The following is a 24,860-nucleotide window of genomic DNA, read 5'->3' on the forward strand; positions in this document are numbered from 1 at the left end:
CTTAATTATATGCTACTGATTATGATCCCTATGTTCACTTCTGACAAGTACACAATTCCAAAATATGTGCAGTTTAAAAACCATCCAATTTGACCAAGTTATTTCCTGCGAGGTATGGCATTTGTACTTGGGAATGCCATCGATCAGGAGATTAAAATAGCTTTCCAGAGTGACACAGCCCATACACTTAATCAGGATGACGAGATAAAAAATAAATTTAAAGAACATAAAAAACTACTCATTAAACACCTGAATAGGAAATGGGATGTGTCATCACTGGAAACTTACATCTCCCATAAAATCGTTCCAAGAGGCCTGAGGGACAGAATAGTCCCCGCTGAACATTTACACACAGATAGCTTTCTCCCCAAATGGAAGTAACTCTGTATCAATCATGGATTAGCAGTGATGGGACTTATTGTTGATGAGGAGAAAATACAATTAATCTCCATTCAACAACAAATTGAGGAAAGCGCAAGAGGTCTGGATGAATTAAAGGAGCAGGAGGAGTTTACAAAACAGAATGACCAATTAAAGAGAGAAATTAAAAAGGTTCAGTTAAATCTTAAAATGATCAAAGAAGGAAAGTTTAGACGAGACATCTTGGCCTTTAAAAAAGACGAGGTCTTTGACCTTACTATCCGCCGTGGCCATAGTAAATCTATGGGACGTGTATCACGATCACAATCTAAGCATCGCCATACAAAGTCACATAGCGACACTGACAAAGAAACTATAAAATCTGTTATTTTTTTAGACCAGCAGGGGGAGGCTTTAGAAGCCAAGCAGACTTTGGCCCAGATTCACAGAGAGCAAGGCGCACATTACACCGCCGTAGTGCAAACACTGTACGCTACGCCAACGCAGCGCAGAGAGGCAAGCATTGCATTCAGCAAGCCAGTGCTCCCAACGCTGCGCCAGAGTGGCATATGTTTCGAAGGCGCAAGCCGGCGTAGGTGGAAGTGGGCGTGACCCCATGCAAATGATGGGCCAAGCGCCAGACAAGTACGTATCACGAACTGCGCATGCGCCATGACGTGGACGCATACACAGCACCCCCCTGCGCCTGCTCACAACCACGCTGGCACAACTGCCTAAGCTACGTCGAATCACCACGTACTCCGTGAACATAACGTACGCCCAGCCAGACACACGTCCAATGCACAATACGCCGGTTTGTGTTCCCTGGTGCAGACCTGTGCATGTCTGTTGCCGGGTTGCACCTCATGTATGGGGAATAACTTTACGCCGGACGTACAACTTACGCGCATCTTGCTTACCATGCTCCGGGCACACGCATGTTTGTGAATCGGCGTATTCCCCTCATTTGCATGTTTGAATGGCTAATCAATGGGAGCAGCCCCATGCGTCCAGCCCATATGTGTGCCCACCCTATGCCGGCGTGTGCAAGCTACGTTGGCGGGGTATAGCCTGTTTTTAAGTGCATATTAGTTTGTGGTCTGGCGCACACATACGCCGGTGCACATTTGCACTTACGTCGGCGTAACGTGCTATACGTCGGCGTAAGTGCTTTGTGAATCTGGGCCTTTGTCTCCAAAACAACCAAAAATAAAGCCTACCTCCAGAAATCAAAAACCATCAAGTGCCAATCACGAACGGACATATACCAGGAGCCAGAAAAAATAACAGTCAGTGATCCACACCAACAGACACATGAATCAGGAGACATGAAGTTTATTAACTTGTCTGATCTTATACTGACCCCAAACCACCTAAAACTACTACAAAAAGGCACCTCCTTTTCTCCAGTGTCCAACATGGACGAATTCACGTTTTTTAAGGATGTCACTTGCTCTTATGAAAGTTTTTTTTCCGTTTGTTATACACAAAAAATGAAAGTGAACTGGTGACAACTGAACCAATAAGAGCAGAGGATCAGGAAGCTCTTGACATCCTGAATTCACTGCTGGATGAAAATGAGATGCCGGAAGATGAATCCTCTACACTGACTAGATGTGTTAATTTACGTATACGATCCCTAAAAATGCCTTCACTGTCTAAGAACAGATGGCTTAATCTATTCCTCGATATGGTCTGGAAAAGATTGACTGGACCCAAAAATGTAATGACAACTTAACAACTGGCGAACGACAAGCCCTTAAGGATCTACAAAATAAGAAAAACATTGTCATTGAGAACAGTGATAAGGGGGGAAATGTGGTTTTACTCAGTCAACAACAGTATGAGAGGGAAACTAAACGATTACTTGGTGATGTATTGACCTACAAGAAACTTGATAATCATTCCCTCCATGCTGTTGTGGACGAACTAAACCACAAACTCAAATTAGCAAGGGATGAGGGCCTTTTAACGATCAGGGAATATAATTACCTTCATGTGTGTGAATACAATATCCCAACGTTCTACACTATTCCCAAAGTCCACAAAAACGCCTCGGACTACCCCGGCAGACCGATTGTTTCGGCTTGCCAGGGACCATTAGAACATATTGGGAAATACCTAGACTTATTGCTAAAAGACATGGTGATTGACTTGAAATTTTTTGTGCAGGACACTCAACATGTCCTAGCAAAATTGGATGAACTACATGCATGTGAAAAGCCTGATGAGGTGTTGCTAGTAGGTATTGACGTTGAATTGTCAATACCACACCAGGTTGGTATCCATGCAGTAAAAACTATTTTGGTCTACCTATCCAATGTCAGGGCCACAGAACGAGTTGATTCTCGAACTGTTGGAATTTGCCCTGCAAAATAATTTCTTAAAATTTTTGAGTGCCTTCTATCACCAGATCAGAGGAACATCAATGGGAGCCGCATGGGCACCGGCGTATGCCTGTCTTCATCTCGGCATTTGGGAGGAGGAGGACGTCTATACGTCCTTGATGTACCGCCGCCACGTCTTGACGTGGCGACGGTACATCGACGACGTTCTGATGGTATTGGCGGGGTACTACTGATGCATTACACCAGTTCATGTTGGAACTAAACCAAAATCAACGCAATATACGGCTTACGTATACCTTTGATACTCAAAAACGATTGTTCCTCGATCTACAGATCGCCGTGAATCTGGGCCAGCTCAGCACTTGCACCTACAGCAAGGATACAGCTGCGAATACCCTACTATACGCAACCAGCCACCACCCCCAATGGCTAAAAAATGGAATCCCTGTAGGACAGTTCCTACGTATTGAAAGAAACTGTTCAAACGTTCGAGATTACAGACAGGAAAGCCAGGAACTATATGCACGGTTTCACGAACAAGGTTACTCGCATGGACAAATTAAGAAGGCCAAAAAAAGAGCAGCCATAAGGGATCGATGTGACCTTTTAACCAAAAAAAGATCTGTCGATAAATGCCCACAGAACTCCAATGAACCAATTTGGATTATTACTTCTTTTGGGTCCCAGTGGGACTCTGTCCAGACGATCTTGGAGAAGCACTGGGGCATCTTGACCAATACACCCGAACTAGCGCAGATATTTAGTGATTCCCCTAAAATTGTTGCACGGCATGCCAGAAATATTGGGGATATAATCAATTCATTAGAGAGCAAGAAACAACTTGGCTTTCTGACTACCCACAAACTCTTGGCATGTTCCCGTGCAACAAATGTCAGATCTGTCCCTATGTACATCGTAAATCAACATTCTCTGATGCTCATGGACATGACACGTTTGAAATAAGGAACCTAATAAATTGCTCCTCCTCTCGTGTCATCTACATGATCACTTGTCAATGTCCAAAAATTTACATAGGCAAAACCAAGAGAACCCTCAAAGTGCATATTGGTGAGCACTTGAGGGAGATAAATGATAAGGAAAAAATACACGAAAAGCCTTTGGCTAAGCACTTTGCTCAGTATCATGACAGGTGTTCCAGGGGTCTCACTGTTAAGGAAATTTATGCACTAAAGTTACCAAATAGACGAGGTGATTATGATCGCATCCTCCTACGTAAAGAAAAATGGTGGGTTTATCGCCTAAAGACATTAGTGCCAATTGGCCTAAACACAGAATTGAATCTACAGGTCTTCCTGGACCCGTGATGCTTTCACAGTTCAATTCCGCACATATACTGTGCGGTGCTGTTACTCTCCGCTGCCTCCCCTAGATGTTCACCCCTCATTTTTTTATCTTTTCTTATTTATGGTCATATTCTCTCTCCTCCTCTCCTCTTGTGTGTGTGTAGGTGTGCAAGAGCACAGACACACACACAACACGGAGACACAATCTCCTGTTCTCCGGACTAGCTTTCCTCCCCCATTGTGTGAGTATATACAAAGCTATATTCAATATCAAATATAGAAATCTAACTAATTCTCTCTCACTTCCCCTGCTCTTGTACATATCAAATCTCCCAGATTTATATTATACTTACTTAAATACTATTACTAGTCAATCTAATTATTTTACAACCGCTGGGAACTGAAATGAAAAAGCTTTTTCTAAAGTGTTTTCTTGAGCTCCGCCTGCTTTATACTCACACTAGTTCCTGCCCCGCTCTCCTCTTTCCATCCTTCGAATGATGCCCCTTCCTTATCATCATTAATTATGATGGTAACATGTATGCACCTTACTTTTTTGTAGATTGCTGTGTGTCTTCATTCCCCAACCTTGTTATTCCCCTTCCCCCTTTCCCTCCCCTCTCACCCTTTTATTCCTTATACATGTGTCTAAGCAATCCTTACAACAATATACCCACAGGAATAATACAATATTTAAATCGGCCAAGTTGTGAATAATGTCGCATTAACAGGGACAATGAGACCGCTTTAATGTATGGTGATATCTTGTCCTTGAATAAAAAGCGGCTATTACATCAGAACCAGTAAAAGACTTCTTCATATGGATCCTTTTCTTCATACAGCATAATTGGACTTGACATGTTACTTTGATTCTTTAATTTCCCCCAGGGTGATAGTCACCAGTTAACCAACGTATAAATATGCGGGACCGCTGGTGATGGGTTAACGTCCGAGATGAAGCTATGCCACTTGCACGGCGAAACGCGTTGACGTCATCACCCCGCGCCAGCAACGTGACGTCCTCTGCTGATGAGACAAGCGGGAAGCAGGAAGGAGACCGCCATGGATGCGAAGCTCTAGAATTTCCAGAATTGCACCACCAGAATTTCTGCGTCTACCTGCCCATCGGCAACATTTGAATTACTGGCTTACTTAGGTAGGGTCCGTGAATTGCCATCATCGCATGACCCTCCAAGCCCAGCTGTTTGGCACAAGTAAATCAGCATGACCAATGACAACTCCATGGTCAACTACTGTTTGCCTTTGTACGGTAATGAAGACGCTGTGGTAATGTATTAACTCCTTCTGCTGAAATCCACTGGATACTGGAATCAGGTATTTCATAGATCTATGACCTAATCTACTTACATGCTGGCATTGCTTGCTTTATAATGGTGACGGGACTGTTCATCAATTAATAACCAATGCTGATCAAGCCTTTTGTCACTGAATGATTATTGGTATTTATTGAATCCTAACGGCTACTCATAATCAGGACTGCCTAAATACAGCAAATCTATTGCCATAGCCTGACTAACCACTGCCTCTAACCTAATACCTGCAGGATCATTAACCAACAATACTAACCAATGCTTGACAATGGGTCTCCCCCATTAGATAGTGATCACTAAGAACAACTAAAACCATAACAACTCCACTCCACTTGACGGATTCTCCTCCCCCTCTCCCCCCTCTCCCATTACGCACAGGGTTCAGCCATCAGAGAAAAAAACGCCCATTGGCTTTATTTAACAAGGTGTTATCAAACTACACGATTTTGTATAACCTAAATCCTTATTTTAACAACCTTACAAACCAAATTAATAAACCTTATTGGATGGGGCATATTTGTCCTGTGGCTGAACTATATACGTCCGGACTGGCTCTGTGTTTGTGTCTTGTATCATGTGAGTCCTGTTTGTCAATTATTGTTCATGTGCTATATTGTTCTTTTTAAAGATCCATTTTTGTATTACTGAACTTAAAACTGCACTTTAATATTCCACGGTACTAGAATAAAATAAAATAATTTTGTATCGCATAACGGTGGAAAATTATTATTTGTTGCTAAGGGTAACCCCTTTCCAAGTAGCCTTCCCTTAGGTCACTTCCCTTCCCCAGTTTTTTCCTTATTTACTAATTGATTCATTACGGTTACAGCAATAAAACCCAACCACCAATAGGTACTCCTAGAGACAACCTATTAGTTTAGCATACTTATTGCCATTTCCCCCTTCCCCCCTCATTCCCTTAATTATATACGCATATATGCAGCCTCGGCTTTAGAGGGTTATACCGGGATGATGTCCACATCGTTTTTTAGAGGGGACAGTCAGGTTTCCAGGGATAACAGCCGATGCATCTAAAAGCTGATCGGTTGTTATCCCAGAGGAGTGGAAGGGGACATCCCCCCTCCCGCTGCCTTCCACTGATCTGACCGGGCCTCTCATCCCACCGGGAGACCCGATCCTTGATCTGCCTCTTCCGGCGTCTAGACAGAGACTGGCACTAAGCTGGAAAGTGCTTTGTTCCAGTCTCCTGAATGTCACAACGTCACTGGTGCTGGCTTTTAAAATAAGAACGGTATTCAGAATCGCCGTTTTCAGTGATCAGAATACTTTGAAGCGCAAAGGAGGGATTTGGGGTCTTTTAGAGTACCTGTCACCACCTATTACTGTCACAAGGGATGTTTACATTCCTTGTGACATCAATAAAAGTGATCACAAATATATTTAAAAAGAATGCAATGTAAACATTTTTAAATAAATAAAATAAATAAGAAAAAATAAATAAATTGCCCCCGTCCCCGTGAGCTTGCACAGCAAAGAAAACACATACAGTGTACAAATCACACGCCGCGATCGTCAGAGCAAAAGCAATAATTCTAGCACTAGACCTCCTCTGTAACTCTAATCTGGTAACTGTTAATTTTTGTAAAGTGTCGCCTATGGAGATTTTTAGGTACCGTAGTTTGTCACCAGTCCACGAGTGTGCGCAATTTTAAAACGTGACATGTTTGGTATCTATTTACTCGGCGTAACATCATCTTCCACATTATACAAAACAATTGGGCTAACTTTACTGTTTCGCTTTTTTTTTATTCATGAAAGTGTCTTTTAAACAACCACTGTACAAATACCGTGTGACATAAAATATTGCAACAATGGCCATTTTATTCTCTAGATTCTCTGCTAAAAATTAATTATATATATATATATATATATATATATATATATATATATATATATATATATATATATATATATATATATATATATATATAATGTTTGGGGGTTCGAAGTAATTTTCTAGCAAAAAATATACGTATTTTAACTTGTAAACACCAAATGTCAAAAATAGGCTTATGCTGGCCATACACTCCACGAAAAATCGTCCGAACGAACTTTCGAAAAACGAAAGCTCTTTTGTGAGTGCAAACGATAGTGCCATTATGTAATGGGCGATAAATCGTTCAGTGGACATAAAAAAAAAAAATATGGATCGTTATTTTTACATATACCTAGTGCAGAAAGTTCGGACGGGAAACACATTAACCTTCCGATTTATCGTTCGTTCGGCAGAAAATTTCCAAACTTGTCCAAACGATTTTCGATTTTGTGCCCATTAACTGGCCGAAAAACAAAAGATCTTTCTTTACGACCGATTTTCGGCCGAATTTTCGTATAGTGTATGGCCAGCATTAGGCATGAAAGGGATGTTATATATATATATATATATATATATATAAAATAAAACCCCAATTTTTATTAGAATGCATTTCTGCAGTCCTTGTTTAAATTCGACACCTAAATTTATCATGTGGTAAGCTTGTAATGAGGAATTACTTTTTGATATCTTTTTTTATCTGCTTGGCCAGTCTCTAAAGTCTGACCTGGAAGAAGCATGCATATAACATAGCTATCATGCACCCATTGTTCCTACTTGTTCTGTTTTAACCTTCTCTTTTTTCTTTTTTGCAGTTACAAAACTATCAAGCCCAAAGCAAGGTAATTACAATGTTCAGAATAAAAGGTATACTGTATTTACTGTGTTTAGACGGTATAGATGTAGTTAAAATGTTAAAAATAACAAAAAGGATCTGCGCACTATTAACTTAAAAATTCTAAATTACCTAGCATATAACATAATATAGATAATGACAAATATCACAATGAAAGTGAATATCAACAAAGTCTTATGCGTAGTGAGTTTAAAAAGAAAACAAGTGGAACCAGTGAGTCCTCAAAAGGATAAACAATATGTGAGACCAGAACGCCCGTCTGAACGGGATGTTGAACAGAGAGGGGGTTGTCAGCACATTGCGCCTCAACGCGCTTCGTCGCAAGTCTAATGCTGTCCTGGGGCACGGGCGGCGTACTGACTCCCCGCTATACATACCAGAAATGCGGAACCACACCTCAGTCTGAGCCTCGGGTGGTGGATGCCATTTTGACTCTGGGAATGTTGCCCATAACTTAGATTTGGAACCTCATAAGAAGTAAAACGGAATCTAGCATCACCCCACACCCTTACCTAAATCCCTATCCTATAAAAATTATACATAGTGTGATGATGTTGTTTGATACTAGATGAAACTAATAGGAAAGGTTGGCCTCTCACCCATTTATCACCCCTTTGGTGATAATGGAGCTGGTATCCTATTAAAAGCAAAGATGATATGGCGAAGCAAACACCATCTAAATGAGGGGAATACTTCCAATAGTATTATATTGTGTATCCGGTCATATACTCAAACCCTCAATGCAAATGTAAATATTAACTAGTAATTAACACTGTATTGCATTGACAAAGATAATTAACCAATAGAACAACGACCCCTAGTGGTGACATGATATAATCACCTAAAGGTGCAGCTGTCCAGATGGTTAAAAAAATAATACCCAAGACTCAGACCAAACTCACAATGGATCATAACATATAAACCATATAGATAATTGGCAAACTAATAATTGTCAATAAAGGCGTTGTTGTCTATGTCAACGTTCAACCCATAAGGAACATACAACCTGATTCTATAAATTTCGGGCATCTCAAGTTTTGAGACGCTTCTAACTAGGGAACTACCTCTCCAATGGGGGACTATATTAATCTATCCCTAGAAAAATAGTATTGGAGGGGTCCCTATTATGTGCTGTTAAGTAATGTTTGGATACTGAATGTTTAGTAAACCCTTTTCTGATATTGTTAATATGTTTGTTTAACCGAAGCTGAAGGGGAGCTTAGTCCTTCCCACATACTGCAGACCACAAGGGCACTGTAGCAAGTAGATTACCGACAAGGTGGAACTTGTTATAAAGGGCTATATTCTAAACTCCTTAGAAGTGCTAGTAGAGACAAAACGTTTTGTCCTTCTAGTGTTACATCCATTTAGGGAACACACTTGGCATTTCCTACACTGGTAGTACCCAGTAAGATCACACAAAAAAATATTCAATGGTGGAATTCAAGACATTGGGGGGTCAACCTATCCCTAAGGGAAGGGGCACCTCTAAATACCACTTGTGGTTTAACAGGTAGGATGGTACTCAAAACCCTGTCATTGCCCAAAATGTGCCAGTGTTTATTAATGATGTACTTAATGTTTTGCGATGCTGATTCGAAAATCTAGTAATGCATGGGTTTTTAAATGGATTATCTCTTCTCTTATCAGGAGGTTTTTCTTTCAAAAGATCTACCCTATTCATTTGTTTAACCTTATTGAAGGTGTAACGGACCTATGAACTATTCTGCCTACAGAGGACTGCATGACTTGTTACTGAGCTCAAAGGGTTAATTGTAGAGTGACTTTTTCACTGCTAAATGCTAATTGACGGTCTGTTGTGTATTACCAGTTAATAGCCTCCTGTCAGGTGTATGCTAACGTGATGATCTGTGAGTGTGTATTGTTCTAAAGGTTAATTGAATTCTATTGAGAAAGGAATGTGCCCGGCCAGGTCATGTTAAGTGGATCTCGGTGCCGGAACGTCTAGAGACTGATTGATTCAAGGAGATGTCATTATTTCAAAGCATGTGTATTGAAGCTCCCCCTGTGTGAGGAGGGGGGGGAGCGGAGAGTGTCATTGTTCCTGTAAGTTGTTGTAACCCAGTGTTTCTCAATTCCAGTCCTCAGGCCCCCCCAACAGGTCAGGTTTTCAGGATTTCCATTATTTTGCACAGGTGATTTGATCAGTTTCACTGCCTTAGTAATCACCGCAGCCATTTCATCTGAGGGAAATCCTGAAAACCTGACCTGTTGGGGGGGCCTGAGGACTGGAATTGAGAAACACTGTTGTAACCACATATAAGCAAAGTTAAATGTACCAATAAAGTCAGTTTTTTTTGACCCTTCAACACGCAGCCTCGTCTCGTTCTTGATGGGGGACCCTCTCTCTCTCTGGATCTTGGGGATGGAATAATACCGGTTTTACTTGCATATCGCACTTTGCCAGGGAAAAGGACGTCTCCAACGGCTGATACCCTCTCACTAGCCCGGGTAGCTGTTACAGAAGGTATTAGTCAGAGACTCAATGAAGTCACCTTCTCCAGGAATCTCTGAGTCAATAACTCAGTCTGCACTATAACGTCATTATATTCAGTTGTGTCTAAGTCTCATATATTGGCTCTTAGGACTGACCTGAGCCAGGAGGTTTGATGGAAACTATCCACCGGGATATAAGAATTTCTGTCAGTAGGTTTAAAATATGTGGAGATGACAAAAGTGTCACCCCTAACAGAAATGTTAAGATCCAGAAAATGTATCTATCTACAACTGACTTTGTGGCTCAGGTGGATCCCCCTATTGTTTGAATTTAATATGCACATAAACTCCAACAAATCTACCTCAGTTCCACCCCATAGGAGGAGAATGTCATCTATGTATCTTGCCCACAGAACATCCTGTGGTCTCTGTTGGGCATAGACAACAACCTTCTCCCACTGGGCCATAAAAAAGGTTCACCAAACTAGGGGCATATTTAGCTTCCATTGCCAGACATCTATCCTGGTGAAAAAATGTATCATTAAACCAGAAAAAATAACTCAAGGAGTTAAAAATATAGTTAAAATGTTACCATTGCATACAGAAAATAAATATTTCAGTGTACAAATGCAAATTCAAACCTTCCTCAAAGTCCTGAATCCAAGAAAAAATCTGCAACCATTTTTCATCTCTCGCTAACCAATGGCTAGAGATATTCCGCTGTAATGCATAATTGGCTGAGTGATTAGAGGGTAGCTGTAACTTGAACTTTACTAAACAGTTGCAGAAAAGAAGTATACCTATACGATAATTTTCTCACTAACCATATATCATGTCCATTGGTTCATTCACATGACCACTACATTGAAAAAACACTTTTTTTTTATTTAATTCACCACACCTAGAGACACATACAGTATATATGTCTACAACACATTCTTTAGACATAAAAATACCTTTTTCTTTCACAGAGCCATTTCCTTAGCATCTTGATACAATACAACAAACCTTTTTATACCATCATAGTTTGATATTGTCGCATGGGCGATGCGACTCAACAACTGTGAAGGTTTTATACACTATGTTTCACACGTAGTCATCTATTCAAACAAGGGGAATGACTTGCACATACAGATTTTACACTTTTTACTTTTATATTTATCTATTTATGTGTGTTTTTCGAATGTGAGTTTATTTTTGTATTTAGGTATCTTTATGCACACATGTGAAGACACTTTCCGATCAGCTTTGGGAGTTCCCTTCACTAATTGGGTCTCAACTGCGGATGGTCAGTGTCAATCAGTGTCCCGGGTTAGAATCATATATATTTGAAGTGTATTCTTTTTTATGCTAGTCATGACTAAGCACTGATTTGTAGTGTGAAACGCGTAGGCTGTTATTCCCGTTCTCTGCTTGTTTTTGTAGTGCATTTTTTCCATTTTCATATTAAAGACAACCTCATGTTTTTTTGGAGTGCGGCTGTCCATCCTTTTTTCTTCTACTAATAACATAAGCAGGTGGTTGGAGAAGCAGGGCCACCCAATTTGAGGTGCAGTATTCAGCATTAATATTTGGAACAGTGCTCCCCACAGTGGTTGACTCTTTTGTAGAAGCTACTGCTATTGGGCTCCTGCCCGGCTGCTAACATGTCAAGACTAACAGTGGAGAAGCATACACTTGACTGCAGATCACAAGCCTAGCCATCTCTGCCTCATCAACTGCATTCTCTCTGAGCAAACATACACTATATTACCAAATGTATTGACACTTGCCTTTACATGCACATGAACTTTAATTGCATCCCAGTCTTAGTCACTGTCAGTAGGGTTCAATATTGAGTTGGCCCATCCTTTGCAACTATAACAGCTTCAACTCTTCTGGGATGGCTGTCCACAAGGTTTAGGAGTGTGTTTATGGGAATCCATATCTCATCCATGTCTTTATGGATCTTGCCTTGTGCACTGGTGCGCAGTCATGTTGAAACAGGAAGGGCCATCCCCAAACTGTTCCCACAAAGTTGGGAGCAAGCCGCAAGGCTTCGCTTTCTGATTTCCTCACCAAATATGGGGGCGGGGCAGCCGAGACCCGAGCTATGGTTCTGATTTGGCTGCCGTCATTGCGGGCACCCTGGACAGGTAAGTGTCCTTATTAAAAGTCAGCAGCTACAGTGTTAGTAGCTGCTGACTTTAATATTTACTTATTTTTTAAAACCTAACCTCCGCTTTAAGTAGTTAGGATGGCCAGTCAAATTCAATTATCCCTTTAAGCAATTTGGTAATCTCAAAACAAAAACGAATGAGTATTAAAGATTGATAAAATAAATGAAAATTAATATGCATTTTTATATTTTATGCATTTATTGACTTATTGACCTTGTGTGTGTCCCAAGAGACATCGCCCATTCACGTCGCGCCGCGTGGCTCGCGCATGCGCAGTAGGGAATCGGGCGGTGAAGCCGTAAGGCTTCGCTTCGTGATTCCCTCACCGAGGATGGCGGCGGGGGCAGCCGAGACCCGAGCGATGGCTCGGCTTCAGCTGCCGTCATTGCGGGCACCTTGGACAGGTAAGTGTCCTTATTAAAAGTCAGCAACTACAGTGTTAGTAGCTACTGACTTTAATATTTTTTATTTTTTTTTTAAACCGGACCTCCGCTTTAAGTAGTTAGGATGGCCAGTCAAATTCAAGCAATTTGGTAATCTCAAAACAAAAACTAATGAGTATTAAAGATTAATAAAATAAATGAAAATGAATATACATTTTTATATTTTATGCACTTATTGACTTAATAGCTAATATATTTTATTTATACAGGTTGACAAAGTGGGGACTTGGATAAAAGAAAACCAAAATGAAATTGTACGTTGCCACAATGACGTGAGGCGCAAAGTAGATCCGCCAGCCAGTGACATGAGCAAACTGGTAGGAAAATTCCCCACAATGGCTAATATTTTTAATCCACAGGCAGCTTAATTCTTCAATAAAACACAGAAGTTGAACCGCATTCAATGTTACTTAATCTATAGCAGTACAGAGGTTGTTTTTCCAGTCATTTGAAGAATAGATTGGGGGTTATTTACGAAAGGCAAATCCACTTTGCACTACAAATGCAGTCGCTCTAAATCTAATGCCGCGTACACACGACCGTTTTTCATGACGAGAAAAATGCCATTTTTTTAATTGGTCGTGAAAAACGGTTGTGTGTTTGCTCCAGAGCATTTTTCTCGACAAGAAAAATGCCCGTCAAAAATTTAGAACCTGCTCTATTTTTTCTCGTCGTTTTTCACGTCGTTCTTTTTCACGTCGTGAAAAACGGTTGTGTGTGGGCTTTAACGAGGGGGAAAAAAATGTGCATGCTCAGAAGCAAGTTATGAGACAGAAGCGCTCGTTCTGGTAAAACTAGCGTTTGTAATGGAGATAGCACATTCGTCACGCTGTAACAGACTGAAAAGCACGAAGACTGAAAGGCGCGAATCGCCTCTCACCAAACTTTTACTAACACGCTGTAACACGAAATCAGCAAAAGCAGCACAAAGGGTGGCGCCATTCGAATGGAACTTCCCCTTTATAGTGCCGTCATACGTGTTGTCATACGTGTTATACGCCACCGCGCTTTGCTCGAGCAATTTTTTTTCCACGGACGTGTATATGCAAGGCAGGCTTGAGAGGAATCACGTTGAGAAAAACGTTGTTTTTTTCTATGACATGAATAACGGTCATGTGTATGCGGCATTAGGGGTAGATCTGAAATGAGGGGAAGCTCTACTGATTTTATCATCCAATAACGTGCAAGCTAAAATCCTGTTTTTTATTTTCCTTGCATGTCCCCCTCGGACACTTGTAGTGCAAAGTGGATTTTCCTTTAGTAAATAGTTTTATCACAAGCCATGTCCTCCTTATTTAAATTAACCACACCCATTTGTACGGACAGGAAGTGATGCAAAATTGGTCCAATTTTGTAGGAAAATTAAAGTAGAGACCCTGCTAGATTTTTGTTCCTGTCTTTATCTTCCTAAGGCCTCAAGAACACTGGACATTTTTACAGCTGATTTTTTTTTTGCAGCCAGTAAACTCTCCAGCATGTTATCCTATGTGTCCATCCACACATAGGCTGTTATCAGTGTTTTTTTAGCTGGAAAAAAAAACAGAACTAGTGGGTTTTTAAAGGAGTTTTTGAGCTGTAAAAACGCTCTAATACTGGTAAACATGGCAAAAGGCGGCTGACCAGCGTTTCTGATGGCACAGCTTGTGTTTTTTTTTGTTGCTAAAAACACTATAAAAAAATGCGGTAAAAGGCTAATACAAAAAATCTAAAAAATGCAGAAAAATGTAATTTAATGTGGCAACGCTGGTGCCGTTTTTATAATATCCTGTGTGCATGAGGCCTTAATATTGCTGCCCCCATTTCCTGTCTTGATGTCACGGAGCAGGAAATGAGGAGAAAGCTCTAAAGTTGTCACAGAGCAATATAAACTTGACAAAAGTATATGTCTTCCCATGTCTATCCAAAACCCAATAAAATATTCTGCCTGGAAGATGGGCTTTAAAAAAAAAAAAAAACAGCTACATTTTGAATTGCATTGAGTTAGTCTGATTTTTTAGCTGAAACTCATGTATTTGTTTTGCAATTAGACTTGGAATGCCAACGCTGCCAAAAATGCGCAACATGTTGCAGACCTGTGCATTCAAAAGCACAGCCATCCATCCAAACGGATAATAACAGGTAAGTATTAATAAGAGTATTAGACCATACCTATTGTGACAGGAAGTCAGGTAAATCTGTGGGTGTTGTCACAAATGGGACATACATTTCTGCCTTACTTAGACAATACACTAATCATTATTAGGCGTCGGCTGCGAGAAATAGCCAGGAAAGGTTGGAGGGCGTTGGAAGACTTCAGCTGTTCAGAATGAGGCAATTAAGGCCTCTATAACTAGTCCAAAGGATTACCACTGAATTGCTGCATCATTCCTTTGTGAGTAGGAGAGCAGCGCTGAAAGTCTTCTGAGAAGGTGAGGAGACCATTGATTTTTCTGTGTGATAAAAATCAAAAGACTATTGTTTTGTGCTGTACGACCAGCACTGTCTGCCCAGCGCTAGGCTGAGCCAGACTCCATAGATAGGTTCCTGTGTGGAAGGTAGACGCCCAGAGTGGCTAGGGTTTATTTTATGTTTGATTTTGTTCATGCTGTTTGGATGCTTGCAATTGTTTTCCAGCAAGATGGAAAAATAAACCAAAAACTTTGATTTCAACCGTCTTCGACTGCCAGTCTGTATAAATTCAGTGTGTGGTGAACCCATCCAAGGGGTTCACACACCCCGCTACCGAGCTAACCCCTTACACATGGTGGAGCGCCGCGGGCAATTAAAGTAAACCCAAAATGGAGGAGATACTGAAACAGCTGGCTTTAGCAAATGCAAATCAACAACAGGCAAATGCAAATCAACAACAGACGAATGCAGGTTTGCAGACTTTTCGGGTAAGACACTTGTTGCCAAAGATGACTGCAGATGAGGACACTGAGATGTTTCTGACCACGTTTGAGAGAGCAGCGGAAAGAGAGAGTTGGCCTAAAGACCAGTGGGCTGGACTAGTGGCCCCCCTATTATCTGGAGAAAAGGCATATTTTGATTTGGAGCTTGCAGACGCAAAAAACTATTATCGTTTAAAAGAGGAAATATTGGCATGTTTCGGTGTAACCCTGGATGTCCGTGCTCAGCGGGTCCACAATTGGAGTTATCAGCAGAGGAAGCCACCGTGGTCGCAGATGTATGACCTCATCCATTTGGCTAGGAAATGGCTGCAGCCAGAAACTCTGTCCGGACCAAAAATTTTGGAGCGAGTAGTCATGGACAAATTTCTTAGGTCTCTTCCTAACACCCTGCAGAAATGGGTGAACCATGGTGGTCCGGAAACCGCAGACAAACTTGTAGACCTGGTCGAAAGGTATCTAACAACGGAGAATTTGTCCTCTTCCACCAGAGACGCACAGACTTTTCACCACAAGACCAGACCGTCCCCACCAATAGGTAAAACTGCATCAAGGGATGGGGGTAGAGAGAGGTACCAAGGAGCAACTTATCGGGACTACTGCTAATGTTTGGCGAGAGCGGCCTGGAAGACCCATCCCACAGTGGGTAGGTACCGGAGCATGATGGGACTGTGAGGCCTATATAAGTCGGATGCAAGCCGCGCACCTGTCATTGCAGCGAGAAGTGCCGTCGGGTCAACATTGGAAGAAGGGAGTAGAAGAGAAGAGAAGAAGAAGACATCACAGAAGAGCGGGCTGGCCGCCTGCTAGTAACTGAGCTAACACACGAAGATAGCGGGCGGCCAGCCCTGAAGGAGAAGAACCGGGGTGCGCCGAGTCAACAGCGGTGAAAATAGAAGAAGACCCCCCCGAGAGCGGAGAAGACCCCCGGAAAGCGGAGAAGACCCCCCGGAGAGCAGAAGACCCCCCGGAGAGCAGAAGAAGAAGCCCCTCCTGCTAAAAGAGCTAAAGAAGACAGGGGGGCCTCCGGAGCAGACTAATAAATTAGTTTAAAAACCCTGTGTCGTTTTTTTTATTAACTTTAACACTTTGCCTCCAGGTGAATGGGTAGGGGTACGATGTACCCCATATCCATTCACTTAGGGTTGGGGGCCAGTATCTGGGGGCCCCCTTATTTGAAGGGGCTCCCAGATTCCAATAAGCCCCCCGCCCGCAGACCCCGACAACCAATGGCCAGGGTTGTCGGGAAGAGGCCCTGTCCTTATCAACATGGGGACAGGGTGCTCTGGGGTGGGGGGGCCCGCAGTGCGCCCCCTGCCCCAGAGCACCCAACCCCCCCATGTTGAGGGCATGCGGCCTGGTACGGCTCAGGAGGGGGGGGTGCTCGCTCGTCCCCACTCCTTTCCTGGCCAGCTGTGTAGCGTGCTTTGGATACGGGTCTGGTTTGTAGGGGGACCCCCTACGTAGTTTTTTAGGCCTGTCCTTACAACCCATACCAGACCTAAGGGCCTGGTATGCTCCTGGGGGGGGGCCCATGTCGTTTTTTTATTTAAAAATTGGCGTGGAGTTCTCCCTATCGGTAATGCATACTAAATGCCGATGCTAGAATTGGCGGGAATCCAAGTCGGATCCCCGTCGCTCGGCGCTGGCTCCCGCGATGGGGCTCGTAGGTGGTCAATCTCGCCGAGAAAGGGAGTGAGATTGACACAATATCGCGGTCACCCACTGTACATATTTTTGGTAAAACAATCGCAATAAGCGTTTATTGATCGGTTTGCGCAAAAGTTAAAGTGTCTACAAAATAGGGGATAGTTTTATGGCATTTTTATTAAATATAATTTTTTTTTTACTATTAATGGCGGCAATCAGCAATTTTTATTGTGACTGCGACATTATGGCAGACACATCGGACACTTTTGACACATTTTTTTGGGACCATTCACATTTATACAGCGATCAGTGCTATAAAAATGCACCGATTACTGTGAAAATGACACTGGCAGTGAAGGGGTTAGCCCCTAGGTGGCGCTGTAGGGGTTAAGTGTGCCCTGATGAGTGCTTCTAACTGTAGGGGGATGGGCTACACGTGACAAGACAGTGATCACCGCTTCCGATTACAGGAAGCGGTGATCACTGTCATTGTCACTAGGTAGAGCGGGGAGATGCTTGTTTACATAAGCATCTCCCCACTTTATCTCTCTGTGACACGATCTCGGGATTCCCCGCGGCGATCGAGTCCGCAGGACCCGCGGCCAGACTCACGTAGAAGGAGGCAGGGTCGCGAGCACCCTTATGCCCGTCCGTGCCATTCTGACGACGTAAAAAGTCGTGAGATGGTTCTTAAGCGATTAAAGTGTTACTAAAGCCACAACAGCATGCTTGTTACACTCACTGTGGAACTTAAGGGGTTAATCCTCCACATTGTGTAAAAAAAGCTGTTTAATCCTGTCTTCTCTGATCCTCCCCTTCTTCCACAGTCCTCAATCCATCTGCTGATAGAACAGAGCATTGGAGGGACTCTGCACATGCTTAGTTTGGTGTGTATTGCTAGAGAGTTTTTTTTTGGGGGGGGGGGGGGGGGGGTGCGTGTGATCAGCACTGGGCCAATTAGCACAGCCCAGACATAAATTCAGGGGACATGCGGCCCTATAGGACGGTCAGAGGAGAATGAAAGCTCCTCCCACAAGCTTTAAAGTGGTTCTAAAGGCAGAATTATAGGCTGTTTATATTTTCTAAAGTAATAACATTTCCGTGTTCTGTGGGGGACCAGATAGGGGATCAGATAGGGGACCAGATATGGTGAATGCAGGCTCCTGGGTTTAGTAACTGTAACAGTTTAAAGCGTATTCATTTTTACATGTTTTTTCTGCAAGTACAGAAAATATCTGTTGATCCTGGTAGAAATCCAGTAACCTCATAACTTCCTAATGTGAACTGCAACATAAAACTGTGAACTACAAGTAACCTCCTGACTAAGTAAGAGAGATAAGGAGAGAAAGATGTGTTTTAGTCTAATTCCGGAATCCAGTCTAGGGTGACAATGCTTCCAAGGATAAAGTAGATTGAGTGAACAGTGTTACTGTAGAAAAGGAAAGGAAGCGTGTTATTGTCAAGATCACCCAGTGAAAATAAAGTAAAATTAGACATGTGCGGTTTGTTTCATTCCAAACAAATATTTGGAAGGAATTTTTCATTACTCAGAGATTTACCATATTTTCCGGCGTATAAGACGACTGGGCGTAGAAGACGACCCCCTAATTTTCCAGGAAAAATGTTGATTTTGGGATATACTCACTGTATATAAGACTACCCCCTTCTTACTAGTCTTTCTGGAAGCTGAGGGGGAGCCAGAACCGCTGACAGAAACATGCTTTTTCAAATCTCACTGTGCCATTACATTACATGCCTCACTGTGCCATTACATCACTTGCCCCTCACTGTGCCATCACTTGCCCCCTCTCTGTGCCATCACTTGCCCCCTCTCTGTGCCATCACTTGCCCCCTCTCTGTGTCATCACTTGCTCACTGTGCCATCACTTGCCCCCTCTCTGTGCCATCACTTGCCCCCTCTCTGTGCCATCACTTGCCCCCTTTCTGTGCCATCACTTGCCCCCTCTCTGTTTCATCACTTGCTCCCTGTGCCATCACTTGCCCCCTCTCTGTGCCATCACTTGCCCCCTTTCTGTGCCATCACTTGCCCCCTTTCTGTGCCATCACTTGCCCCCTCTCTGTGCCATCACTGCAAACGGTGCATTTACAGTACTGAATTTTCTGAATAGCAGGCCAGGCGGTGCGGTGCGGTGACAGTGTCCGTGCTGCGAGCGTCAAGGATTTAAAAGACGCGCCTTCTCCTCAGAGTGTTCTGTGTTAGGCGGAACACAAATCTTCCCAGCAGCGCCTCTGTTCTTTGTTCCGCCTATCACGGACATCTTCTCATCTCATCCGAGGATGAGAAGGCATCTGTGAAAGGAGGAACACAGAACAGAGGCGCTGCTGGGAAGATTTGTTTTCCTCCTATCACAGAACACACTGAGGAGAAGGAACGTCTTTTAAATCATTGACGCTCTCGCAGCACGGAGACCGTACCCGGCGTATAAGACGACCCCCGACTTTGGATGCATTTTTTTGCATCCAGAAAGTCGTCTTATACGCCGGAAAATACGGTAGATATATTCGAATACCCGAATTACAGTATAAACAACGTTTATCAAATGCTATGAATAACAAAACAAAATTTGTCCAAATTTCCAAAATTCTAATTGAAATTCAAGTCGAATTTCAATTGTAAATTGTAAACATGTTTCTGAAATCAAAGACTGTGTGTTATTAGAGCACCATTTCGAAATAATGCTGTTTTAGTTAATCCAAAGGTGATTTAACCTCTTCCTGCCCGCCGCACGTCGGGTTTGAATGGTGATATCTGAATCATGCCTGCAGGTACAGACATCATTAACATATCTTATTTTTCAGCTGGCGATTCCCTACAATGCTTAATCATTCTTAGGTCTCGCACACACGACCGAGTTTCTCGTCAAAAACCAGCAAGAAACTTGCTGGGAGATATTTTTTTGCCGAGGAAACCGATCGTGTGTACATTTTCGTCGAGGAAACTGTCGAGAAACTCGACGAGCCAAAAAGAGAGCATGTTCTCTATTTCCTTGACGGGAATGGAGAAAATTGGCTTGTCGAGTTCCTCGACAGTCTAACAAGGAACTCGACGAGCAAAACGTTGTGTTTCGCCCGTCGAGTTCCTTGGTCGTGTGTACGAGGCTTTACGCGGTACGACTTACCCCTCTTATCGGTGAGTCGGAGAAGGAAACCACTAGACATGTGCACAGCAAAAATTTTCCTTTATTTCTGTTTCGTTTCTGTTCGTTTATCGTGATTCGTAACGAGTCGTAATTTCGTAAGACGTTAGTTATCGTATTCGTACTCTTTAGTATTTTCGTAACACTCTTTTTTCCGTTTCCGTTTTTTCCTGTTAGTTTATTTTTTGTTGAATCGAGATTCGTATTTTCGTTATATTTTGTATTCTGCCGCGTTCGTATTTTTAAAATGATTTTATTCGTTCCTTCGTTTTTACGTTGGTTTAATTTTCGTTGTTTTGCTATTCGTATTTACATTATATTTTCCATCACGCCGCGTTCGTATTTTCGTAAGTAATATATTTTCATTGCTTTATGATCATTCGTATTTTCGTGTCTAATTTCCTTTGATTGTAAAAACGTACTTTTGTAGATTTTATTGCATTCGTAATTCTGTTAGAATACATTTTATGTTCATTCAACACACTACTCGTCGTAATTTTGTAATTCGTACTTTACTGTGATTGACTTGACTGTCTTAGTTAGCACACGCACCCTGTCTAGAATGAAGTCTGACGTAGAAGAAAACTAAAATATGTCAGATATTACAAATACAAATCTAGAAATTAGATGCACTGCAGTCTAACAGAGAAAAAGACACAAGGAGCCAGGAGGTAATGAGAAAGAAGCTCATTGGGGGAAGGAACAAACCTCTTCAGAGGAAAGGGACAGCGCTCAGTGGCTATTGGTCAATGTCCAGAAATATTTCAGTAATAACGAAAGCTAATTTACATTATTTCGTATTTTCGTTGTTTTCATTTCCGTTTTCCGAAGATTCGTAATTTATTTTTCGTTAGTTTTGATTTTCATTTTTTATTCTTTGTTCGGCATTTCGGTTGTTTTCTTTTCGGTCTTCGAATATTAGTAAGTTTGCATTTTCGTTCATTTTGTTTTTCGTAATTATTATTTTTTTTGGGTTCGGTATTTTCGTTATTTCTATGTTTTCGTTTCTTTCATCTTTTGTATCTTTGTTGTTTTTCATATTCGTTATTTTGAAAATATCGTTATTCGTTATTAATTGCGCTAAACCATTCGTATGTTAACGAATCAACTAAAATAACGAAAATTGACGGAAAACGTATTCATAACTTAAAAAATTGAACATGCCTAGAAACCACTGGCGCCGGATGCTGACGACAGAGATTTCCGGTGGACCAGATGGTCCTCGGAGTCTGTATGACCATTCATTCGGCCCCTGCATTCAAAAAAATGGCGCCGGCATTTATTTTTTATTTTTTTTAGGCTTTCCAGCTAGAGGTGAGATGTGGGGACTTATAGACCCCATATCTCACTGTAAAGAGGATCTGTCATGCATATTCCATTTTTACATTCCTTGTAATAGGAATAAAAGTGATTAAAAAAAAATGTAAAAAAAAAGTGTCAAACTAGAAAAACGTACAATAAATGTTTTTTTTTGTCTTTTTTAAATTTAAAGCGCCCCTGTCCCTGTGTGCTCGCACGCAGAAGCAAACGCATATGTAAGTCCCGCCCACATATGTAAACAGTGTTCAAACCACACATGTGAGGTATCACCACGAACATTAGAGCGAGAGCAATAATTTCCTTAGACCTCCTCTCTATATTAAAAAATGTAACCATTAAAAATGTTTAAAGCATCGCCTATGGGGATTTTTAAGTACCGAAATTTGGCTCCATTTCACGAGCGTGTGCAATTTTGAAGTGTGACAAGTTAGATATCTATTTACTTGGCGTAACATCACCTTTCACATTATGCAAATTGGCTAACTTTACAGTTTTTTTTTCTTTTTAATGCATGAAACTGTTTTGTTTCCCAAAAAAAAAAAAACGCATTTTAAAAATTTCTGTGCAAATGCTGTGCAAGAAAAAAAGTTGCAATGATTTTATTCTCTAGGGTCTCTGCTAAAAAAAATATATATATAATGAAATTTTCTAGCAAAAAAATATGATTTTTATATTACAGAAATGTCAGAATTGGCCTGGTGGGCAAGTGGTTAACCATTTCAGCCCCCGGACCATTTCGCTGGTCAAAGACCAGGCCACTTTTTGAGATTCGGCACTGCGTCACTTTAACTGACAATTGCGCGGACGTGCAACGTGGCTCCCAAACAAAATTTATGTCCTTTTTTTCCCACAAATAGAGCTTTCTTTTGGTGGTATTTGATCACCTCTGCGGGTTTTATTTTTTGCTCTATAAAAAAAAATAGAGCGACGATTTTGAAAAAAAATGCTATATTTTTTACTATAATAAATATCCCCAAAAATTATATTAAAAAACATTTTTTTTCCTCAGTTTGGGCCGATACGTATTCTTCCACATATTTTTGGTAAAAAAAATCGCAATAAGCGTTTATTGATTGGTTTGCGCAAAAATTATAGTGTCTATAGCGTTTACTAGTAATGGCCGCGATCAGCAATTTTTATTGTGACTGCAACATTATGGCGAACACATCGGACACTTTTGACACCATTTTGGGACCATTGTCATTTTTACAGCGATCAGTGCTATAAAAATGCACTGCTTACTGTAAAAATGAAATGGCAGTGAAGGGGTTAACCAATAGGTGGCGATAAAGGGGTTACGTTTGACCTAGGGAGTGATTCTTACTGTTAGGGGGTGTGGCTACCAGTGACACGTCACTGATCACGTTTACTATCACGGAAACAGTGAGATTAGTGACATGTCACTAGGCAGAACAGGGGAATGCCTTATTTACAAAGGCATCCCCCCTGTTCTGCCTTGTTTAAAAAGGCATCCCCCTGTTCTGCCTTTGCCGACTGCAATCGCGGGCCACCCGGGAACATCGAGTTCCCGGGTCCCAACGAGCGCACTCATGAGGCGCGCGTTGAAAAATAAATAAAACGACTTCCAAATACTGTACGAATTCAACAAATCATCCAAATTTAACTAAACAAAATAACTAGATCTAAGCGAAAAATATGTATTTTTTTATTTTTACCAAAGACATACTGTATAGCAGAATACATTTTGGCCTAAATTTATGAAGAAATACCTTTTTTTATTTTTTTTGTTTTTTTGTTTATATAATAAAAAATAAAATACACAGTGGTGATTAACGCCTTCATTCACACCGTCATTCTGCTGTAGGCCAGGCGGGGTTCCATTATCCTGACTGGATATCATATGTTGTCTAGTAGGATAAGCCGCTCAGTAGTACGATCAGTAATGCGGTGTGTTACTCCGACGCACTGCATCTCCGATCTCGGTAAAGAGCCTATGATGTAGGCTCTACCATGTGATCAGCTGTGTCCAATCACAGCTGATCACATCGTAACTAGGAAGTGCTGGTTATCGGCTTTCCTCTATTCGCTCTAACAAAGAATGAGTAGAGGAGAGCCCATAGGGGGGGTCTGCGCTGATAATCAGCGCATTGATTATCAGTGCAGCCCCATAAGCAGTGCCCACCAGGATGTCCACAAGTGTCCACCTTGGATGCCAATCTGTGCCCGCCTGGGATGCCAATCAGTGCCCTTCAGTAATGTATATCAGTGCCTCCTCATCAGTACCATCCATTATTGCCCATCAGTGCTGCCCATTTTTGGCCACCAGTGCCGCCCTATCAGTGAAGCCTATCAGTGCCCATCAGTGCTGCATATCAGTGCCCATCAGTGCTGCATATTAGTGCCTCCTCATCAGTGCCACCTCTTCAGTGTTGCTTCATCAGTGCATCCTCATCAGTGCCAATCAGTGTAGGAGAAAACATACTTATTTACAAAACTTTATGAAAGGAACAAAGAAAAAAAAATGTTTTTCAAAATTTTGTTTTAGAAAAAAAACACCCAGTGGTGATCAAATACCACCAAAACAAGTTCTATTTGCGGGGAAAAATAAATAACAATTTCATATGAGTACAGTGTTGCATGACTGCACAATTGTCATTCAAAGTGTGACAGCACAAAGACTAAAAATTGGCCTCGGCAGGAATGGGGTAAAGTGCCCATTGTTGAAGTGGTTAAAGCCATAGTAAAGTCTAGTTTCTCTAAAATAACAAACTTGTTATACTTACCTGCTCTG

At 41.7% G+C, this 24,860-nt stretch overlaps 1 protein-coding gene across 1 annotated transcript in view; it reads left to right on the forward strand.

The window, feature by feature from the left end:
* LOC120936200 (allurin-like) overlaps nt 1-24,860 on the forward strand; it is a 70,454-nt gene that overhangs the window by 10,364 nt on the left and 35,230 nt on the right. The window contains exons 2-4 of the mRNA XM_040348377.1: nt 7,993-8,019; nt 13,302-13,409; nt 15,120-15,210. Coding sequence (XP_040204311.1) covers nt 7,993-8,019; nt 13,302-13,409; nt 15,120-15,210 — 226 coding nt within the window. The remainder of the gene's footprint in view (nt 1-7,992; nt 8,020-13,301; nt 13,410-15,119; nt 15,211-24,860) is intronic.

Source organism: Rana temporaria, chromosome 4, assembly GCF_905171775.1.
Source record: "Rana temporaria chromosome 4, aRanTem1.1, whole genome shotgun sequence".
Lineage (NCBI taxonomy): Eukaryota > Metazoa > Chordata > Amphibia > Anura > Ranidae > Rana > Rana temporaria.